The 23,845-nt window shown below is 38.8% G+C and overlaps 1 protein-coding gene across 1 annotated transcript in view; it reads left to right on the top strand.

Moving 5' to 3' along the window:
* The window catches only part of DNM3 (dynamin 3), a 171,053-nt gene that overhangs the window by 16,361 nt on the left and 130,847 nt on the right, over window positions 1–23,845 (top strand). The window contains exons 3-12 of the mRNA XM_058808196.1: window positions 8,661–8,810; window positions 10,157–10,360; window positions 11,321–11,419; window positions 12,277–12,437; window positions 14,096–14,238; window positions 15,986–16,121; window positions 17,035–17,102; window positions 17,912–18,050; window positions 19,089–19,175; window positions 21,049–21,119. Coding sequence (XP_058664179.1) covers window positions 8,661–8,810; window positions 10,157–10,360; window positions 11,321–11,419; window positions 12,277–12,437; window positions 14,096–14,238; window positions 15,986–16,121; window positions 17,035–17,102; window positions 17,912–18,050; window positions 19,089–19,175; window positions 21,049–21,119 — 1,258 coding nt within the window. The remainder of the gene's footprint in view (window positions 1–8,660; window positions 8,811–10,156; window positions 10,361–11,320; window positions 11,420–12,276; window positions 12,438–14,095; window positions 14,239–15,985; window positions 16,122–17,034; window positions 17,103–17,911; window positions 18,051–19,088; window positions 19,176–21,048; window positions 21,120–23,845) is intronic.

Here is a 23,845-nt window from a genome sequence, read left to right as displayed (position 1 = left end):
GACAAAGGGCTGATGTACTTCAGCAGGAGAAAAACTTCTCTAAGAAGACATGGGCAATGTGAAGGGAGATGCCACCAGACTGTCTGGAACAAAGGGCTGCTGCTCCAAAATTGTATGTTCAGGACCAACTCATCCCATTTCCCATTGTGGGAAAGTGATAATGTCTAAATCCTGGAGCATGTGGTGAATTGGACCACATCATTACATGCAATATGCTTTGGAAATTAGCTTTGATTTATTCATTTCTTGGTGAGCTTTGCAGTTGTATTAGTTAACACACCAAAATTGCTGCACTTCTACCTTTAGCTCTTGCTCCAGGGCCCACAGATTTGATTCCACTCAGACTGTTTTCAGAACTTGTCTTTTTTGGTTGGGCTCACTGCACTAAGTAGAGCAGAAGGTGGATTGGGGTAAAACAAGGGTTCTGTGTATTTGTCTGGTCAAAATAGGAATATTTTTGGTTGTACCACTAAGCTATGGGACATACTGAGATCTTTCATGAGAATTCACCACTCTGTACTCTTCCACAGGGCACTTGATCTGCTGGGGTGTAGCTCAGTTCCCTGGCATAGCTAAAAGCAGTTATGGTTCACCATCATTCCAGTTTTTGGTGTTGTTACTTCTAAACCAATGTAAGCAACAAAATTTACTAGTTTGCTATTTACTTCTGCTCAAACAGTAAAAAAAGAAACAAAATAACATCCAAACCAGCACTGAAACCAACAAGTGGTCTTTGAATTATGTACCATGATGAAACTGGAGAAAAAACCAAAATTATAGCTGCCTTTAAAAGTTTAGTCTGTCCCTGTGTGTGAGATGTAATGAAGTTTTTGTGTGTGTTTCTTTCCTGAAGCTCTTGACAGTGTTCAACAGGGAGGTAGACTCCAGTCTCCTTGGGCTTCAGGGTGTTTTTTGAATTATTGCTTTTAAAATGCCATCATCATTTTGGTGCCTCTGTAAAATTTTCCATGGTGTTTACACTGTGGAAGAGAAAGGAAAAACAGTGGAATTCAGGATTTCTGCATGCTCAGCTTAGAAACTTTGCAATTGTCAAGTGTGTCATACACTTATAGTGCTTTATATATGGTATTTATTAACATTTGTATATAAATCTATATTTATGTATATATAACATTTATATATATATGTTAATATGTTGGAGGAATGAACTCTTGCCATTTCTGCAGCTCTGGCTTTTGGCCTCTGACAGATGATGCAGAAATGCCTGAATGAGGCTTAGCTGTGGAGAGTCTTCCTCTGACTTTTCCAGCACCATGCAAGAGCAGAAGAAACAAAAGCTTTGAGCTTTTTGAATCCTTTCAAAAAGACTGAACTGAAGGGACCTGTCTTATATCTGACCTCAGGTGGTTAAATATTTATTCATTGACACCCATCCTAAACTTACCCTGACTGCTCTGTGTTGACCTTTTTATAAAATTCAGGAGAGCTGAGTTTCAGCCTAATTTTATGTTTCCTGGATGTCAAGGTTTATTTCTCCCTTTGGGAAATGCTGTGAAGTTCTTGTTAGGGATTAAATGCCAAGACCTTTAAAATGCAAGCTTTAATTATTTTGTTGCTTTCTTTAAACTTTGTTCCACTGTTGTTGTTTTTGATGGTGAAATTCCAAGTAACTTTATCTTTTAAGTCACCTTTATCTTTGTGAACTAATTTTAAGAAAAGAAAATAAAGAAAACTGCTTAGAGAAGCACAGTGTTCTTTTACAGGAAGCAGATGCTGGGCTGATTTCTGTGGAGCCCATAATTATCCAAAATGTTACAGAATAATTAGAGGGCTGGATCAGCTTTTTGTTACTGTAGTAAACAAAACTAATTTTTAATCCTAGGATTTTTCTTGAGGTTTAAAAGTAACTGTTTTTAATTTTGGAGTATTCCTTGGGAGAGAGGGGGCACTTTCTATGCAGGCATGCACAGATGACTACAAGATACTTCAGCAACATTTTGGAAGTGGTTGATATTAATTTTGGAATGTGAATTTGATTGACAAAGGAGGTTAAAGCTTCATTTGAGCCACTGCACTGAGAGATGAAATCAAAGTCAGAGAAAACTTTGCCCATCCATCATTGGGTCAGGCATGGCATGGAAGGGGGCAGCAGGAATTGGCTGGGAGGGGTTCCCAGGGATCCTCCAGCATCTGAGAGATCTGGGTAAAGAGCTGGTACCCCTGCAGGGGTAACATTGAACAATTCCATAGTTAGAAATGCAGCTCATGAGAGATGTGGAATATATATATATTTTTTTTTTTTTTAAATTTTGTTGACCCATTTTAAAAGTTCACTGCCATGTTTTGGTGGTACCAGTACAATTCCTAAATGGCTTTATGGCATTTGCACTCCACATTCATGCAAATTTGTAAGTAACAAGTCAGTCTTTAATAGTTTTGAGTATTTTTCTCTGAGTTTGATAATGTGAGAAATTGTCTTTAAGATGCAAGTGTTGGTGCACACATGACCTGGGATGAGAATTTCAAGTGTGCTTCTGAGCTGGTGGGTTTTTCTTCCTTTGAGTTGGTGTTCCTTCATTTTTACATTAAAATTTATTTCTTCAACATTCTAAGTTTTTGTTTCACCTTTGAGTATAGTTCTTAGCTTGGTGGGTTTTTACCTAACACAGCAGTAAGATTAAATAGTTTTTGTTGGAGTTAAAGATATTTTAAGTAATGCTGCTGAGTAAGCTTTAGAAGGTAATGACTTGAAATTTCTGAGATCTTGAGAGATGAGTTGGTGTTTTTGTTGGTTTTTTGTTTGTTGTGGGTTTTGTTTGTGGTTTATTTTTTTCTTTCTGCTGCCACACATTCTGTGTAACCTTAGGCAATCTGTTCTTCTTGCTGTGCTTTCTTCTGCCTCTGCAGGTGAGATAATGACTAGATTCTGTGGAATTAGGTAGTACACTGTTTTTGAACAGCAATGCCAACAAAAAATATGTGAAACCTTTGTGTTTTTGAACAGCAATGCCAACAAAAAATATGTGAAACCTTTGTAGTAGGTCTTCTCTTTGTTAAAAACCCATTGCCTGCTGTATAAATCCTGGTATTTATTTACATCTGAAATATCCTGGCTCTAGGAGAGTTATTTTCCTTATTTTGATAACTGGTTTTGGAGCAATTTCAGATTTTCTTCTTGCTTCAGCAGATTAACAGATTTTGAAATTCTTTGCTGAGGTGGACGTTTGTTAGAGAAATGAGTCATATTTACAATACCCACATTTGAGTTCTGTTAATTAGAATACCAAGTGGAAATTAAATCATACATTTCAAAAGACATTCTGATTTTTTCTGAAGTCTTGCAGATGCTCTTTTCTGTTGAGGTTGTAGAGCTTTAATCCAAATTTCGTGTATTGAAAGACTACTCCTCACACATAACCATCTTCTGTTGCCATCTGGTGGCAAAACCAGTCCTTGAACAGAAAAAGAAATATAAAAAGAATTTAGACTGGTTATTTCAGCTAACACAAGTGATCCTAGAAACTTCATCAGATGGCAGGCATTTGGAGGTCTTCTCCCAAAGACTGGGAAATGCCACAGTACAAGTAGCAGGAAAGGAACAGACACTTTACAGGGAGGACAGGCAGACAGTGGCTGCATTCCTGGATCCCACTCTCATTCAGATGATGAACAGGGATGCTGGAGAGATCAGTAAAATTACTGAGCTGTGTACCCCAAAAGCTAAAAAGTGCCACCAGCAGGAGGAAAAGATGGTAATGATGGGTGACCCCTTTTTGAGCTAAGGAAAGGCTCATCCCCCAAACAATAGTGACATCCTGGAAGAGAGACAGTGCTGCTGCTCTGAAACCTGAATTTAGGCTTGTGTAAGGTCAGAGAGACTGCAGATGTTCCTTTGCACCTGCAAATCTCCCAGTTGTTGGTGTCTGTAGGGGAGATCTGAGCTCATCCAGTGACTGCTGAGGTCAGCCACTTTTCTATCAGGAGCATCAAAATGGGATTTGAGCTTCAGCTCATGTTGGGACAAATTATTGGCACCCACAAATACTTGGTTTTGCATGTGGATTTGCATGGAACTTTGTTTCCTTGATCCCAGATTGATGCTCAGTTACATTAGGAAAGATGGAATCCCCTCATTAATATTGAAAAATGGATCTATGTATGCTTATCTTTATAAAGATGATAAAGCAAAGTGACAGAAGAATCAAAGATCACCCTTAAGAGAAAGAAATCTGTGAGTAGCTATTAATGAACAATCTGAAAGGTATTTGAGATGAACAGCAGCCAACACAAACTCATCAAGGGAAAGAACCTTGTCATATCACTGCAATAAATGTTTTTTATTACAAGCTAGCAGGTTTGTAAATGGAGGTGAGGTGGTATCTTACCTTGGCTGCAGTAAAGGTTTTTAAATTATCTTCCTTTTTTTGAAAATATCTTGGAAAACATGGTCTAGCAAGGACTCCTGTGAGATGGATGCACAGCTGTTCAGAGTGGGACACCCCTTCAGGTCATGTTCAGTATTTTGTATTACTGGAAGGATGACAGAATGGAGTGTGTTTATTAAGTTGGTGTTTGGCAAATACAAGCAAGAAATATGAAAGATACTGGTGGGCAGAACTGGAATTCAAATTGCTTGCAAAAGAAGAGAAATATCCCCAAAGTAAGAAGCAATTCATCTGGGATGTGATTTTTTTCTGTACTGAAAGGCTGGTATTTGAGAAAAAGGTTGGGTTTCAGAAAAGGACCTGGTGCTCACAGTGAATCTTTGACAGAGCAAAACTCACTGATGTCAGGCTGTTGTGAAATACAGAAGTAAACTTTGTACAAGATACCCCACAGAAATGCAGTCCTACAACATTCTGCTTTTCCTCAGTCCTGGGAAGGAGAGAGCTCTGGTGAGAGTTCTGCCTCTGTAAAATTAGGAAAAAATGCCTGGAGGAGGGCTGTGTGAGGGCTTGGATCTACAGAAAACATCATCATAGACACCAAAAATGGTTGAAAGAATAGAGGGAAATTCCTTCTACAAACAAAACCTTCCAAGGTTGTGGAAGATTATTGCATCCAAAAGAATGCTTTTCCTCCTCTGGTACAGGTGTCTGCCCTTCTAATGAACTATTTCACTGCTCCTAAGAGTGTGACCTGCTATCTTTGGTAGTTACTTTATCAGATCTGCCCTGTTTTCCATGTTTAATATCTTCTGCTATGATATTCTTGTCGTTCTCTGCATTGCCAGGATTTTTTGTTTTAGCTTCAGGAAATGCCAGGGTGCTTCTGTTTCTTAGAGCCTTTCTGCTTGAAGGTTAGTTGTGGAATAACTCAGTTTTGAGTATTTCATCTTCAGCTTGTTACAAAAGCTCCAGACATGGCAAAGCAGAAGAGGGATTGTAGGTTGGATAGGACAAGGGCTTTTGATACTTCCTCTCTTTTCAAGGAAGCACCATTGAGTAAGATTTGCCATGGTCTAGATTCACTGAACTGCATTTACTTTGTTCAGGAAAAGCTGTCCATCATCAAAGAAAAGGTGAAGTACTTTGGCTGCTGATGTTTATTTGCAGGTTTTTAAAACACCCTCTTGAAATCACTCTTTGGGAAAGAGTTCTGAGGCTTTGGGAGATGCTTTATTGAAGGTAAAAAGTGTTGTTGCTTGAGTGATACCTCCCCAAGGGGCAGTAATAGCAGATACTCCTCCTGTGCTGCCTACATTTAAAATGTTTGCTACAGGCCTACAATTTAATGAACCACTTTTTGGAACACTTTCAATCCCTTTTGAGTACTCTGCACTGGATACTGCCACCAACTTGGAGCAGCTCTGCTTGAAATCAGTTTGGGAGCAGCTCTGAATCCAGGGCTCTGATCCTGGTGAATTCCTGACCTCAAGTAACAGATTATTCTGTACAGAGTAAAATCTTTGGGCTTTGTAAGCTCTTGGGCTCAGCCTGATGTGGATCAAGGATGTTTTCCAAAACATCCCTGATGTACTCCTAAGGGCTGATCCTTGTCATTTGCTCTCTTTAGCTTAGAGACAAATTTATGAACTATCTCAAGTGTTTATAGAATTTAAATAGTTTGAGAATAGTAATGGCTGTTTAGTGCTCATAACAATATATTATTGTGCTAGATTAAATCATAAAGGCTGACAGAGATATAACTGAGAAGAAAAAGGATTTTAAAAGATGAAATCACATTTTAAAGATGTGATACCATACCACTAGTTTGGATGATTTGTCTAATTTAATCATAACTGAAGAGATAATTAATCACTTGTGGATGCACTGAAGGAACTATGCTCTGGTAGCCTTTTAATTTTATGTTATCCAAGGTGCTTTTAATGAGTCTGGGGAAAAAAAAAAAAGACTTATTTTACATGCAAGGACTGTTTTAATTTTGTATCTAATTGTTTTTTCTCTTAATGTAACTTCAGTTTTATACCAAAAATCCATGTCTGAAACTAGATGTCAGTCAGGATCACTTTTTCTTGCCTAGCTTTATGTCCATTCCCACAAGACCATAAATAAAACATTTTCCCAGTGTTCTCCTGAGCATGAAAGCTGGAAAGTGAAGATTGCATTAAAGCATGTGCTTCTGCAGCCTGGCTGAAGGCATCACTGCCAAGGGCAGGCTGAGGGCTGAAAGGAGCAGAACAAAGCTCTGCTTGTCCCTTGGAATTCTTATTCCAGGTTAGGAACCACCCTGGAGTTCATTCCTTCAGCCCTGCTGGCACCACAGATGGCACCAGGAGCAAGGAGATTTGATGAACATGAACCCAGCTAAAAAGGAGCAAACATTTTTATGTGGATTGCTTTGAAGCCTTGTCAGATAGTGAATTTATTAATGAATGTAGAGTGGGAAAAAGAGAACAACCTTCCTTGGCTACTGAGTCAACTGATCACAGCTGGGCACCAAGTATTAATTACTGGATTTAGAAATAATCTCCTGAGAAAATCATGATGATCCACTGGGAGAAAAAAATAACTAAGAAGAATATGTATGTTTTATGCCAGGAGCTGTGCATGAAGAGGTGGGATAAAATATGAACCACTTGCCAGCTCTTTTTTTTCATTAGGTATCTATTTGCCAGCCTTGAGATGACAAATTTTACAAATGTAAATTCTCAACTGAGATTTTCTTTTGTGCATCATGTTATTTTTATTTTTGAAATATTTGAATATTCCCTGCTTTGTTTCTTTAATAAATGGTGGATAATGAAACAAAACTACCATTCATTATCATTTTGCTGCTGGAGCTGAAAAAAGGATATAAAATAAGGTGCTTATTTTTAGGTACTCTCTTGTTTTTAAAAGAAATAATGTATTTTTGTCTGAACAAGGGTGAGTTTCCCTGTTGCTCACACACTGAATCTGGAGGGATTATGATATTTTAGGACAGACAGGTGGGTATTTGATGTTTTCCCCTGCACTCTGTCCTTTTTTTCTGTCAGTTTGCTTTAACTATTTATTGTAGTTTTGACTATTGTTATTTTTTTAACAGCTCTGTCATTAATAATAACAAAGTGACTTCTAGGGAGCCAGCTTCAGTACTGACACATAAGGTCCTCTTTTAATGCATATTCTCACATTTGGTGTTCTCAGCTGCTGTTCTTTGGGTTAAAGCAAGCTCTTTGCACTGGGTATCTGGGCTTGTTACCAAGGAACATTTTCTGGGGAAGAAACTTCTGAAGGGAGCTTTGGGAGCAGGCCTCCATTGCAGGGTGAAATGAACTGGAATGTGCGCAAATCTTTTCAGCCTTTCCCCAGTCCTACAGCTCTGACCTGCTGGGGGCAGGACTTGAGCTGGTGTCTGGAATTGCTGTTTTTGTCATCATTTCTGATGGCAGCCTCGCTGTGTAGATAAACCTTTGTGTTCTGCTTTAAAGGAAGAAACTCCAGTTTTAAAATCCTGCGATGTGCTTTTGGTTATGCAGGCAACCAAAAAGGTTGCAATGATTAGTATCAGTATTTGGATTCAAAAGTCAAAACAGGGACTAAGTGTCAAGTTTGGGTTTAACAAATTTTCTGATTCCTCTTCAATGCTCTTCTAAGGTAAAACAGCAGCTTGTTTGAGATTAAAGGCTTGGGAATTATTTGTGTTTTCCCACTTCAGCAAAATCACATCTATTTCTATGGACATTTTTGCCAACTTGTAAGCATGATTCATATTTAGACTACAGGACACTTTTAGGAAATTAGAAGCTGTGTTAAAAACATTATAGTGTTTTTAAGTGATCTTATTTTCATTTTGAACTTGTAAAAATTTACAGAATTCCTTTACTAAATTTGTATGTAAAATGGAATTAAAGTTTTTGAAGCAAATGCTAAAAATCTTTCCTGTTACAGAATTTGAATTACTTTTCCATTTAGGATGTATTACAGGCAAATGAGATCAGATGAAAACTCAATCTCATTCTTAATTTGTTCCCTATTCTATTACTGTAAATGGCAGCTAATTGAAAGATTCAATTGTTCCAGAAGATGATGTGCTGAAGATAGGAGCAATAAATCATATCCAGTCAACTTGACTTTTAACTGAGCCGTTTTTGTTGAGGGCTGGTTTTCATCTGTGCAGTCATAATAATGCTTTTCTGATAGCCATGATTGACCAACTTTTGTGCCCACACATCTGAAGAACACTGGGGGCTTGGAAGTGGGTATGCAAGTCAATGAGCCTGTGAAATACAGAGTTGTTGTTGGTATTCTTGACAGAGTATGCTGAATTTCTACACTGCAAAGGGAAGAAATTTACTGATTTTGATGAAGTTCGTCAGGAAATTGAAGTTGAAACAGATAGAGTAACAGGAATGAACAAAGGCATTTCTTCAGTTCCTATTAATTTAAGAATATATTCTCCACATGGTAGGTAAAATCATTCTATTTTACATTTATGTCATATAAACATACTATGTAGCTCATCACCTTTTGTATCTGCTCTTATTGCCTGATCTGGGCTGGAAAAGGTTTGAGGCAGAGTTAGTAAAGGCCAGTAATGGGGCTTGTAATAAAACTTCTTTTTGGCACTCTCCAGAGGAATTCCCTGATCTAGAAAGTCTCTGTGTATCCCTGCCTTACTGAAAAGTTACTGCTTGCTGTCACTAAAATTATATTCAGACAGTAACAGTGTTTGAAGTTGCTTTCTGGTGAAGACCCCCTGTATATATCAAAGTGGGTTCCTCTGGCTGCCATCTGCCCAGCTTAATGAAGACAATCTAGAGAAAATGTTTTCCATTGAAATTGTCTTTGATATAGGACAAAAGTAGTATGTTTGAATGAAGCATGATTTTTCTAACTGCAGAGAAGCTTAACTAAATCCCCTGCCTCAAAGCTTGTTTGTTGAACATGCTGACTCCAGGAGAAAGTGAAAATTTCCTACCTATTGCTCTTGCTTTGCTTTATTAGGATCAATCTTTTAGTTCAGCCATGGTTGTCTACATTAACCAGACTCCAACTACACTTCTGGTATTTCCTTCCTAGGAATTGCATTTTTGTCATTTAGCTAAAGGATGCCTGCTTACCCCAAGCCAGCATGCCCTTTGTTGGCACTGTGGCCCTTACTAGGGAAATCATACCAAAGCAAACCAGGTTTTCTTAATAGAATAATATTTTAATCTTTCTGACTTTTCTGAAGATGTTACAGATTAAAAAAAAAAAAACAACAAAAAAACCTCCCAAACCAGCAATATATCCCCAAGCCCCTTAATAACAGTTTTGCTATGTAAGTTAGGCTAACTATTGATTGTTTTTTGGGAATTTCTTAATTAGAGACATGATTGAAAACATGGTCAGAGACACTATTTTAATAAATAATCCAAACAATTGTTTTGGTTTATTTGGAGGATGCAATGAGAGTGATCTGTTGCCTGTGCTCCTGTTGTTGGACTAAGCTCAGAAAACCATGTTAATTTGTCTTAGAGCCCTCAAGGATATTTGATATAAGTATCAATTTATACCAGTTGCAGTATTTTAAATATTAATATTAAATAGTGCTAATAAATCCAAATATGTAAGACCAATGGGGGAACAAGTCTTTGCAGATTGTCAAACATTTTGTTTGAACTGTTGACAACTGTTGACCTATTAATCTGCCTGTGCAGGTAGTTCTGTGGGGTTTTATGTGACCAAAACTTGTGTGCAGCCATGGCTGTGTTATCCCCTTTGCCATGTGTGGTGTTCTAACCAGTTTATGATCCATCTTGTCCATGTAGTCTTAAGCCTGACCCTTATTGATTTGCCGGGAATCACTAAAGTGCCAGTGGGGGATCAGCCTCCAGACATTGAGCAGCAGATCAGAGACATGATAATGCAGTTCATCTCCAGAGAGAACTGCCTGATCCTGGCTGTGACTCCAGCTAACACTGACCTGGCCAACTCAGATGCCCTGAAGCTGGCAAAGGAGGTGGACCCTCAGGGTAAGCAGGATTGAGTGTCATCACTTTTTGTTCTCAAGTGTAACGACAGAATAGAAAACAACAGACCAATTCTTGTAGGAAATTCTATAATTTATAATATGTAATATAGATGTCTGTTTACATTCTCACACAATCTTCAGCATCACAATGTAACTGTTTGTTAGCTCGGTATTGTTTGGGTAATGTTGCTGTAAATGAGTTTTAAAATGTTGTCATTATCACTTACAAGCTAGTGGAGCAGTGCCTATCTGTGACTGTATTCACAGGGGTCTGAGGATGAGGGAAGAGACAGAGATCTGACTCCATGTTTCAGAAGGCTTGATTTATTGTTTTATGATATATGTTACATTAAAACTATACTAAAAGAATAGAAGAAAAGGTTTCATCTCAGAAGGCTAGCTAAGAATAGAATAGAATCAGAATGAATGATAACAAAGGTAGCTGTCCCAGACTCTCTGTCTGAGCCAGCTGACTGTGATTGGCCATTAATTACAGACAACCAACATGGGCCAATCACAGATGCACCTGTTGCATTCCACAGCAGCAGATAACCATTGTTTACATTTTGTTCCTGAGGCCTCCCAGCTTCTCAGGAGGAAAAATCCTAAGGAAAGGATTTTCATGAAAAGATGTCTGCGACGCTTATCTATGAATTTGTGTAGTACTGGGCAAAATAGGGGATGGTGCTGATGGGATTTCTGGATACTGACAGCATAAATTTTGTACAGGCATATTGTAGGGATGCTGAGCCTTGTTAAGGAGTTTTGAGGAACACATTTCAGCACTTGCAGTTATGTTCCCTGCTTTTCCAGACATATCATAACTTGAGTTGGAGCTGGTTTTGTGTGATAGCTTTGAGAAGGGCACAGATATGTTGTAACATAATTGTAAGGTGTAATTGTTCTTATGACTCTAAATAATTTTTCAATAACTTTTTCCTCCTGCTTCCACTCTGGTCAGGCCTTAGAACCATTGGTGTGATTACAAAATTGGATCTGATGGATGAAGGAACAGATGCAAGAGAAGTTCTAGAAAACAAACTCCTCCCTCTTCGTAGAGGTGAGAATGTTCACTTGCCTTTACTCTTTGCAGTCCAGAAAGTGCTTTGGATAAGGATGGTGTTTGGGAGTCCTGGAGACAAATCAAAGGTTATGCTGGACTTGATGTGTTCCTTGCTTTTGCAGTTATCTATTCAGCAAACATAAAGGTGGCTGTGCTAAAAATGTCCTTTCTGGACCTGGAAAATCCTTGCTTCCTCTGGAATAGGCAGTGTAATACCAGCACATCTCATTAGCCAATATTTTTCTTCTCTGCCAGGTTCCTTGTAACAAAAAAAAAAAGCTTTTTTTCTTTGTATATGAAAGAAGCAAGCACCAGAGCTTGGTAATCTCACTGGAAACCAGTTTTGATCCTTGTCAGAAATTTTCCATGTTCTGGCAGCTACTGCCACATTTGCTCATTCTGTTAATAATATCAAGAATTTTGATTATGGTTATAATTTATTGATAATGTACTGTGTCCTCCCATGGAAAAAGTTGGTCCAGCAAATGAGAAGAATTTTTTTTTGTATTTTGTTAATGTCATATCATTTATCTGCATAGACCCCTGTGCGTATTTCAATTTTATTTTGGATTTTTGTTTGTTTATTTATTTTTGAAGTGGTTTCTTTAGGCTTCACCAGAATTTCAGATATTCTCTGTTTGAATTGGTGATCTAAAGGAAATCTATCTGCTATAGGTAAACAGAATGAACAATTTAGGCAGTGTTAAGGTTACTATTTTACTTGTAGACATGATATGAAATACCTGAATTGGAAAGTTTTGTTTGAGCTGAGACAGCCTGGTTCTATTTAAGATGAATTCACTGGTTCAGGCAATAGCTGCATTGATTTACCCATTGGTTTTGTCTTGTTTTAGGTTATATTGGTGTTGTAAACAGAAGCCAGAAGGACATTGATGGGAAGAAGGACATAAAAGCAGCTCTTCTAGCAGAAAGGAAATTCTTTCTTTCCCACCCATCCTACAGGCACATGGCAGATCGGATGGGAACACCCTATCTCCAGAAAGTTCTAAACCAGGTAAGACCTGAAACCTTTGTTTCAGCTTTGTAATGATAGGGCCAATATAAAAACTGTATTAAAATGAAATTGGTCTCTCAACCTCACTCATCCTTTCCTGCTTTCAGTGTTTTTAATTTGCACAAGGTAAAAACAAAGCTGTATATTGCATGTAGATACAAAAGCTTGCTGTGAGTTGTAGTTTCTGACTTTTGCTGGCAGTTCTGCACTTCCCTGTTCTTTAGAATACTGAATATGAACATCAAAACCAAGATTTGCTTCCCTCCCTGGAGGTATACCATCCTATTCTTCGATTGTTACATTTAACTTGTCAGTTGCCCAGTATTTTTGGTATTCCTGCAAGTCAAACTTGATACTGTTTTTTGCAGCTCACTGTCAAATTGCAGCATTTCCTCTGGAACAGGCAAAGCCCAGGTCAGCCTGGCTTTGTCCATTTTGGACAGCAGCTGGAAACAGCTGGAATGTTCCTGGTTAAAGTAGAAAACTAAATGGCTGCTCTGATTAATTTTTTACTGCAGTGACTTTGCAGCTGTAACTGCAAAACCAGGCTATGAAATGCTCTGAGCTTGCTCAAAAAGACTACAAATGCCATTTATTTGTGCTTCAGAGCCAAAATCTTCATCTTGATGCAAGAAATTCCTTGTACCATGAATTTCTTTCTGTGTTTAGAATTTTTGCCTTGTTTTACATCTTGAAAGTTTAATTCATATGTCTCAGTTTTGAGACTGAAACACAAGCTGCACATACCTTTCAAGTGTCTTGTGTGTCCTGACTCTTTCTATGCTATTAACTTTTTTGAGAGCTGTTTTCAAAATTTACCTACTTCAGTAGGAACTGTTGATCTTCTGTTGCTTTTACTGTGTGTAGAATGTTATATATGGGAGATCTACATAAGTTCTGTCCTCAAGATATTGGGGAACTTTTGTGTTTCAGGTAATATTTCAGTTTCTTTGTATCCACAAGGTGGTGCTCCAGGGAAACTCCAGCTTTTGATTTTGTGCTTGTCAGTCTGCTCAGCAAGTTCAAACTTGAGTTTATATCTTTTGGTGTATGACAGTTTAAATGTATAACTTGTCTGGCTGGGGTTGGGAGGGGGTTTGGGGCATATGGAAGAAGTCTGGTTTGCTTTTAATTGAGGAATGTGTACAATACCTGAGAAAATTATGGCACAGGTAAGTCATAGACAGTACTGTCCTAACATATTAAAACATATATATGTGTGTGTAAAAACATGCTGTGAGTGCTCAGACTATCTTTCTTTCCCACTTTTCCTTGTGGCTGTAGCAGTTGTTGTGCTGAATAAATATGCAGGGAATTGTGAAACACCCTTAAGAAAAGCAGCAAAATGGGAGTGTGGCATCAGCACAGAGAGATGAGAGGTAATTTTAAATTACCCATGTAATATGTGTAACTTCTTCAGGTGTAAGTAAACAGGTGTGTAGTAACAGGGCTTAGTGAGTTAGAGGATGGAGGAATTTTGTGTGCACCAGGAATATTGAATTGTTCTTTAAAAGTCTCCATTACATCAGAGATCAAAAGGAACAGCACTGGTAAACTGGCACAGGTCATGGCTGACATGGTTGGCAGTCAGAAGGAAATGATTGTGCTCCTGCTTTCATCTTTTTGACAGTATAAAAAGATTTTTATTTGCTTTTTAGCAACTTACCAATCATATCCGGGATACCCTGCCAGCCTTCAGAAGCAAACTCCAGAGCCAGCTGCTTTCTATAGAACATGAAGTAGAGGTGTACAAAAACTTCAGACCAGAAGATCCCACCAGAAAAACAAAAGCCCTGTTGCAGTGAGTGTCTTTTGTCTGCTTTTCCACTTCAAATGGGTCTGTTTTGCCTTTTTGCCCCTTCTGTCTGATTGGTTTAAATTTAAACATTAGGATAATGTTAAAGATTCTTTACACAAGCTCCAAAGATTTCTGTGTTTGATGCTCCAGAACACTTTATTTCTTCTACAATTTCAACAGAATTTTCCCTAAATTAATTTTAGTAATCCTAGAAAAGGGAGAAAACAGAACAAGGAAAAAGCATGAAGATGGGCAACAGAGATGATCAAAGGTAAAAAACTGCTTCTGATTGTGTAGACATATTCTTCTGTCTGCCAAAAAGATGACCTCAGGCAGGGGAGAGACATTGTATTGGAAGTTTGTAAGATGAGGAGGCTGGAAGAAGAATAAAGAATGCTTCTTTTTCTAGTGTAAAAACTTGGCTGTCCAAAAGAACCTAGAGATGGCAAGATCAAAATTAATCAAAGATGGTCGTCCTTCATATTTTGTGCACCGAAGACCCAGAGATCTTTGCTGCAGGAGTTGTCAGTAAAAGTTTGTTGTGCTTTCAGAAAACAGCAAGGCAAATTCTTGGGGATTATCATCACCAGTTCTGAACTGATTTTTCACTGCTTAAGTCACTGTCTGGTTTGGGTCTCATCCACAAAATAAGTCTGTCTGATGAGACTTTGATATCAGCCATGGAACAGAGATCTTTGTTCATCTGACTTGGAATCAAGTGCAGGTGGAATCCCAGCCCTGTCTTGATTGTGGATTTAGCACCAGGGAGAAAGGACAATGCTGATGTTGTGGACTGAGCACCAGTTAGCAGCTGCTGCTTTGCTGCATCTGCTTCCTTCCTTCCTTGGCCTGTTTCCAGGGTGCTGCATACTTAGTACTGCCTATCTTTTCACCTGGAAGAGCTGCCATTTTGGCTCTGCCTTTTTTTTTTTTTTTTTTCTTCAGTTGTAGCCCTCTGTGTTTATATGCAAATAAAATTTACCTATTAGAGAGGAAGCATGTGAAGGAAGAAGTGTAAAATGTACTTAGCTCTTCTGTCTTATATGCCTGTTGTCACATTCCTGCTTTGACTGATTTCTGTGCTTTTCAGCATTTTAATTTCTCTGGGATAGATGGTAAGAACAGTGGATTGTGCTATGTGTATGTTTGGGGCTGGATTCATTCTCTTACTAAAACTTTGGAATTCAGAGGGAAAAGTAATCAGCTGAACTAGAGAGGCTTTCTTGAGCCAGATCAAGACTCTGATTTACTCCTTATTTTTGTAACAACTGTGTCCAAAAGAGTAGACAGTTCCTTGAGACTTTACTCCAGAGGCAAAAACAGAGGGACATCACCTTTGACTTTTCCATGACTGGGAGAACTCTCCTGTGGGTTTCTCTGAATGCTGCTGCTGCAGAAGTCAAAGCAGAGCCAAGTAAGCTGGAGCTTGTGGTACTTACACATCACCATGTTAGTACTGGTTCTTGGGCTTGCCTTTTGGCGTGAGGAAAAGAAGTTCCTTCCCCATCTCTTCTGAATTTTGCAGCAGTGGATTCACATCATGCTATTAGACAAGGGATGCAGGGGGATGTGGGTTGATAGGGATTCTGTGGATTGGCAACTTGGCTCAATCACTTGTACAGATACTTTTGACAATTGCTAAATAGGTTTGAATAGGCAGTACTGAAATAAGAGTTGGTAGTTAATATGCTTAAATTGTTCCAGGTTTTGTTTGTTCTTTTTTCCTTTCCTCCCCTCCTTTGCCATTTAGGATGGTACAGCAGTTTTCAGTGGACTTTGAAAAAAGAATTGAAGGATCAGGAGATCAAGTTGATACACTGGAGCTTTCAGGAGGTGCCAAAATCAATCGTATTTTCCATGAACGTTTTCCCTTTGAACTTGTGAAGGTATTTTTCCATCTTGCTGATGTGCTTGATTTTATTTATGTTTCCTTATGTTCATACTGATAGTAGTATAGCCAAGCAAAGAGCTGATTGAAAGAATATGCTTTTAACTGTGGAAGAAATTACATGAAGTTATAATTGAGACATTTGACTTAATTTCTAGGATTGGACACTGAGACATGCTAAGAATTCTAAAATACAAGAAAGAGAATATAATTATAATCCTATTTCATAGTATTTTCTGTGCTCTCCTATTGTTTTATCACAGATGGCATCTTTCTTTGGTTAAATGGGGCAGGCAAGCAGTTACAGTTGGTCAATTTGACTTGAACAACAAGCTGGTATCTATTAAAATGAGAGTAATGGAAAATAGCCCTTTAGGTCCCTTCCAACCTAAATCATTCTATGATGGTTTGACCTAGGTAATGACCCTTTCATTTGTGACAACACTGACTTCTCTTTCAGCCAGCTGCCTTCCAAAAAACTTGAAGAAAAGCTTTATAACTTCATAACTGGGACAACTCCTCTCTTAAATTTAGTTGAAAACTGTAGAATGGGAAGGGAAGGATAAACAGATCATAATCACAGAAGTTACACCACTTTGAGAAACCAGCTTTAAAAAAAAAAGTGGAGTCTTCCAAATCCTGTTTCTGGCTTATTCTGTCAACTCTTCAAAATCATTCCAGCTGTTGATATATCTGGAATGGAAGAGTATGTGATTTTCAACAATATTTACTGCTGCCTGTTGCCTTAGTTCTAAAACATTTTAAAATACTTATGCATTGTTTGGTGTAATTAGAAATTACTATTTTAACAGCTAAACTTGTTTATGTTATGGTTGTAGAGGGAGAGGGGATATTTTCTGTTTTGTTGAAACCTTCCCCTGATGTGCTCTTGTGTGCTGCTGTTCCTCTAGATGGAATTCAATGAGAAGGAGCTGAGGAGAGAGATAAGTTATGCCATCAAGAACATACATGGCATCAGGCAAGTGCTCCCATGTTTTTTTGCCTGGTCTCATGGTACAGATGGAATATCTTCCCAAAGCATTGCTTACAAGCTTTGTTGTTCTCAGTTTTGGGAAATGTTTATTGTGTTACTTGATGGGTAAATTGTCAGATGGTTGACCCTGGTAGGCTGTGGTGCAGGATTTGAACTTTCCTTGCTTGATTGCTGGAGAGGTCTTGATTTATCATAGTGAAATGATAATTTTGGATGTGCTTTTATAGTTTTGTTTTTTATATAATTTATCTGGCAAGGTAGACCTTGGAAAAGAGTGTTTGAAAGATAAGCAAGGCCCATTTGTTTAGGGCTGATTCTCTGGAGTAGCTGTTTATAGATTCATTTACTCTGCAGTGACCAACTGGAAATTCTCCATGTTGGACTCTTGAGAAACAAAACCTCATTTTCTGGTGTGAGTGGAAAGTGCAGCCATAGGATTCTGATGGATTTGCTGTGCATGGAGTGCTTGCAGCTGCCACTCATCCTAAGGTTTGATGGCACTTCTGCTGAGGCTTTACTGCACTATAGCAATAGTCCTTAGTGTTCTTGCAGTCTTCTTGAAGGAGTTTCATCTTTCAAGCATGTTTCTACTTATAGTCTTATATTCTGAGTATATTCTTATTCAGAATGATACTTCCTTTGAGAAAGAAGCAAATTTAGCTCTGTGGAAGCCTGTTTGTGTAGGGATTATTACTCAGCTCTGAAAGTGAAGATTTGAGCAATTTAGTAAAAAAAAAAAATCTTCCTTGCCTGATGTTTTTATTACTGTTTTACATATTCTTTTATGTCCACAGAACAGGTTTGTTCACTCCAGATATGGCATTTGAAGCCATTGTTAAAAAACAGATCGTTAAGCTGAAAGGACCTTGCTTAAAAAGTGTGGATCTGGTGATGCAAGAGTTAATCAACACTGTCAAGAAGTGCACTAAAAAGGTAACTTGCACATAGATCTGGTAATGTAAGTAAAATGCAATGGAATAGTACATAATATAAAGGCTGTTTTGTATTTTATGGTGCTATAAGAGATTTCTGATTCAGTGACTCATTGGACAGAGTAGGACTTCCTCAGGTAATTAATTACAACTTCTGCAAAGTGCTCAGAATAATGTAATCATGGAAAAGCTCATGTTTTTGATTCCTTTGTTTTTATTCTTATGGTGAGAGGTGTTTTTGAATCAAGAGGTGCCCTCAGTTTCCTCCTTAAAACTGTGTTTTCACTTCTTAGCTGTCTGGCTGCTTTTGCACTCTCACCTGTCATCTGCTTGTCCCACCATCCCAGTGCAGGGTACGCCATAATAGCAAGCACAGGAGTGATTCTGGGATGTGAGCACAGCTATGATGAGCTTGTTGAGAAATATCCTCTTGCATTTTTTCTGAAAAAAACCCCAATTTTTTATTTCAAAGGAAATATTTCTTAAAACCCGAAAGACAAAAAACATAGAGAAGCAGATTCTCTGGTATGTTTTCAGCAGAGTTTCCAGGTTTTTTTCACTTTTGTCAAAGTCTGCAAGACTTGTCACCTAAATTAACTGTGCAGATGCTCTTCCCAGTGGTATTTGCCAAATTTATTACTGTATCTTGCTTTTTTCAGTATTGTTATGTAAAGATGTTGCCGCAAGGTGGAGACTTTAAAAACAAGAAGTTTGGAAATCATTTAGAGCACCACTCTGGAATTAGGCCCAGTAGAAGAGAGAGAAACCTCACCCCAGATAGACTGTGTTTCACATGTCCAAAGTGTATTTTCCTCAGTATTCCCTAGAGGAAAGGAACAGCAGCAATCCAAGGGTTTAGGTCTCTGCAGTCCCTGAACAACAGCAAGTAAGGCTTGCTTTGTTTGCAGTGTGCTTAACTTTGAGTCCCAAGCATTTATAATATTTGCTTTCTTCCAAAGAGGAAAGCTGGAGGCTCCCCTGGTTGTATTCCACTGAAGCCTCTCTGCAGGTGTAAGTTTCTATTAATTTTCTGTTTCAGTTGGCAACATATCCAAGGTTGTGTGAGGAAACAGAAAGAATTGTTGCTGGCTACATTCGTGAAAGAGAAGAGAAAACCAAGGACCAGGTAAGAATAAATAGGAGATGTGACAGTTTGGGGAAGAAGAGCTCTTACATCCAAAGTGCAGTAGGACAGTGAAAGATTTCATTTTTTTTTAAATAGGCTGCACATTTTAGAGAAGAAAAAATTTGCTTCTTTACCACTGAGCTTTGATAGGGACTAGAATTGTTACAGAAAGGTTAAATAGTGTTGGCTTGTTCCTGTGCCAGTGTGCCAACTTGTTAGCTGGGCCACTAGAGCTGTTTGTGGGAAATCAATATTGATTAAACAGATGCACACTGGAATAGCTTATTTCTGCTTTGTTTCCAGGTGTTTTTAACATACCCATCCCATGCACCCACACCCTAATTACAGTGAGGCTCACAAACAATTGTACTGGGACCCATGAGAGAGTGAGAAGCTTTCCTTCAAGTACAAAAAAAGCTAAAAACCAAATTAAAATTCAGAGAAATTTGGTTAAAGCATTCATCACTTAGCCAAACATTCCAAATCCAGGAAACTGCAAATCTGAGATTACATGTGAGAAAATCCAGTGGAAAGGATTTGGAATTATTGTCTGGAGAGTGCAGAGTGTGACAATAGAAATATTTTGGGAAGAGGAGCTCAGCAGAACTCCTAAGCTGTTCTGGACTCCTGGCTCCCTAGGCCTGTCCCTGTGCAAGTTAGGGAGCTGTGCAGCACCTCCTGCTGCTTTAATCTGTGCTGCAAATGTAGTCATAAAATAATTCAGCAAAAAATTATTAGCTGGGCTTGTACTTGCAGGGAGTTGTAGTCAGAACACTGTTATCTCAAAATTTTGGAGAAAATACAAGTTGTTTAAAATAATTGAGTTTTATTTTCCTGTTCTTCATTGTATGCACATACCTGATTATTTCTCAGAACAAAGAGCAAAATATGGGCTTTCTGTAAATGCCAAAAATTGACCAAATAGGTTATTGTCACATTCACATCATTATTTATGATGTTAGCAGTTATCCTTCAGAGGAAAGAGATGGAGCAAAAATATAGTGGGGATTAGAGTCTAAGTGGGGCATTTAATATCTTCTGGGAATTGTGAGGAATTTGGGAGTGATGCTGTATTTGAGGAACTGTGCAGAAATAAGGTTGAAGAGATGAAATGCCACCATTTGATAACAATAGGTTCCTTCCTTGCTCCCTCTGGTAAATGGAAGTCTGAAAAGACAGGGGTGAAGTGCAGTCTCCTGCATATTCCAGAGCCTCTTGGAGGGTGGGAGGGAATTTTTTGCAGATATCTTAGCAAGTTCTTTGCTGAGTTAGATTGTCAGGGCAAATCAAATTCTCTGTGGGCTGCTGAAAGACTGACAAGTGATAAGTACACAAATCATTGTGTTATTTTGTTGATAGCCCATCTCTCAATGCAGGTGTGCACATAGAATGGCTGGGCTAGACATTTTCTGGATCAGGACTGGATTATTTATCACTTCTTTTTGTGGTACATAAAGTGTGGAAGTGTATGGATTTTAGGTTTAAGGTTTAGGTTCCTTGCTGCTTGGCTGGAATGCTGCAGATAGGCAGAATTTGCTTAACTTGCAAAATGCAGAGCTGGAATCTGTCTGCTCTCTCTGCCTGTGTATGATTGATCTTAATGGAATGGACAAGGGCCAAGAAGGTGAAAAATGAGGTCTGTTAGGAAAAAAAGTAGGAAGAAGGAATAGAACTTCTGTAGTCTAACTTATTAAATAAGCACAGAAACAGAAGCAGTGGAATTTAGAAAATATTGCTTTTGGCTTGAACAGTTATGAAAACAATATTCAGTAATGCAGAGATTCAAGAGTTCTGTTTTTTTCTTCCTTCCTTTTCTTCAATCTCTTTCTTCCACCTTACCCATCCTGTTTTGCTCTCCTGTCTCCCATAATAGATGCTGCTGCTCATTGATATCCAGGTTTCTTATATCAACACCAACCATGAAGACTTCATTGGCTTTGCAAAGTAAGTACATGGAAAATTTGTTGTAAAAACGCTGCCAGGCTTTTTTGTTTATTTGCTTGGCAATTTTTTTTTATGCTCAGAACACAATTCCTGAAGTATGTCAGTGAAGATCCAGGCTGCAGAGTCCCAGACATGCAGGACCATGCTCTTTCTCAATAGCCACAATGTTGAAGTCTGTCCCAGTTGCAGGGGAGTCTTCACCCAGTTCACAAGCCTGGTTTCACTGAAGCTGGAGCTTTATGTCTTAGTCTGGAGTCACACACATTTCAGGACACAGAAATGGATATTGGTGGTCTTTCCACATTGTTATTGATGCATACTTTGGGAGCTGTGATTCTGTGTGAAACAGTTTTGCTCAGAATAATGGATGTCGCTGAATTCTAAGTGTGCCTGCTGTTTGGCTGCAGAGAATAATAGTAGCAGAATGCCCTGCAGGGCCTGGTTTGACGTTCTCCTCGCTTAATTGAAAGGCTGTGAGAATATTTTCCAGAATGTTCTCCCTCAGTTTCCAGCACTTTGTGCCTCAGGGACTTCATACCAACATTTTGACACTAGTAAAAACATAGAAGATGTCTTCACTCTTTGAAGAATAAATGTTCCTTCAGACACATTCATGCTGTATTTACCATAACAGGTTTGGGCTGTGTGAGATGCTGGCAGCAAATTTGGGCACCACAGCAGTATTTGACTGTGGCCAATTGTAGTTAGCACTGTGAAGGAAGGTGCACATCTTTGGCAGTGTGCCTTGAAGGTTTAAAATATGGAGTTCAGTGAGCTGAGAGGGGAGAAAGCAAAGGCAGGCACTGTGTATGTGTTTGGTTTGAGCAACTTTCTCTAGAGTTGTTTGTGGGTCCTAGATATTGTTATCAGTTCTCTTGACAAATAACAGGATGTTGTAGGAATGGTGGCTGGCCTTCTAGAGGTCAAGATAACAACCTGCCTGCTATTTACTACTCTCCATCCTTTTCTGACAGGAAAAAGGCTGCTAAAAACACTCCATGTATATTCATGGTGTGTGTTGTGACCTTGGGAAGTCACATAGTCCCATCTCCTGCTCAGAGGAGGGTCCTGCTGAGTTCAGACCAGGCTTCTCAGGATTTTGTCCAATCAGATCTGGAGGATTCCCAAAATTGGAGATTCTCCAGCCTTTCTATGCTAGCCTGTTCCAATGCTTGCCTCACCTCACTATGAAAAGACTTTTCCTTGTGTCAAGTTGAAACTTTCCATATTTTATAGTACTGGATTCTGGAGTTCCAGGTGTATCTGTACCTATTGCATGATGTTTCTCCCCTGGAAAAATTGCCCTCATGGTTGTTGCTCCTGCAGCCTCCATGGTCCTTGCTGCTGTGTCTTTACAATTCCCAAGTTCAATTTCTTGGGAAAGCTGCTTCCTCTTTTGTCAGCTGAGATCTGGAAATCCCAAGTGCTCTATATGGGGCATAAGCAGATAACAAGTGACTCTTGGCTTAAGTTCACTGGTAAGTTTAAGCAAGGGTTTCTCTAGGTTGGAACAGATGGGAAGGAAAGTAACCTTGTTGACTTCTGCTCAATTAAAAGAGAAAATTTGGATAGCAAAGAAGAATTTAAAATATATTCACTAATGAGACAAATGGAGGAAAATACTAATTTGAAACTGTAAGTGTATTATTGTTACAGCAGTTGTGTTAGAACTGGGAAATGAAACAAGTTGTGTAGAACAGGGTCTTCTGCAGTATCCAAGCATCCTGGACTACAGATTCCCCAGATCCCCTGGTGTTTCCTTTCCTCTGCTGAGCCTTCTAGCCCCTTGTCTCATGCAGCTGCAGTAAAGTGTAAGTCCTGTGAACCATAAGAATGAGAGCACAAAATATTACAAACTACTCTGCAGCACTGCAGGACCTGAGGCAGGTACAGTGCAATGTGAATTGTCTTGAGAGGAATTTAACAAGGCCAGTGTTTAGAACAAATTTGCATAGTTATAAAATGGCGAAATCTTGGAATTTTAATGTTTGTCTCGTTTGGCTGAACAAATGGCAAAATTCTGGGCTTGAGTTTGTTTCCAGTTGGTGTAATTCAAGAAGAGCTACATGCATCAATCTGTATGAAGAGTAATTTGTGTTAGAACATTAAATAGAAGACCAATTGCTGGGCTATTTCTAAAAGGCATGGGTTTCTTAGTAAGATGTTTATCGTATAATTAACTTTTCTAAGGTGATAAAATTAAGAAAAACAGAAAACTTAGATGTTGCACCAGGGTCATGAAGTGTTGTTTGGTCAAAAGGATCAGGATTATCAAGCTAAACACAGTGAGCAGGCACAAGGAATAAATATCCTTGTGGGTCTCCCAGACAGCATCTGGACTGGTGGTTTGATGGTGTGGTCCAAAGGGCAGGGTCAGAATTTGGACTAGGGCTGAGTTGGGTGTTTCATCAATTCTTTGGAGCAGCAGCTGGGCAGCAAACAGCAGGATTGGCCACAGGCTCTGATCCAAGCGCACCTCTGTCTTTCTGTGTCACAGCAGCCTTTGGAGCTGCTGCCATATGGATGCTTCTGTCCTCAGTGAATCAGTGCCTGGTGAAATGGTATAATCTAATCCAAACAAAACTTCCTGTCACCAGTGAAGGGCTGGTGGCTGAGTAGCCAAAGCCTGCTCTTGGAATGCTTTTCTCCTCCTTTCCAGCAATATTTTAATTTTGTGGCTTAACACAAACTGCCACATAATGCAAATGCTTTTAGAATTAATGGCA

The sequence above is a fragment of the Ammospiza caudacuta genome, chromosome 7, assembly GCF_027887145.1.
Source record: "Ammospiza caudacuta isolate bAmmCau1 chromosome 7, bAmmCau1.pri, whole genome shotgun sequence".
NCBI classification, from domain to species: Eukaryota; Metazoa; Chordata; class Aves; order Passeriformes; family Passerellidae; genus Ammospiza; species Ammospiza caudacuta.
The sequence above is the reverse complement of the archived record's forward strand: the minus strand, read 5'-3'. Positions and strand labels throughout refer to the sequence as shown.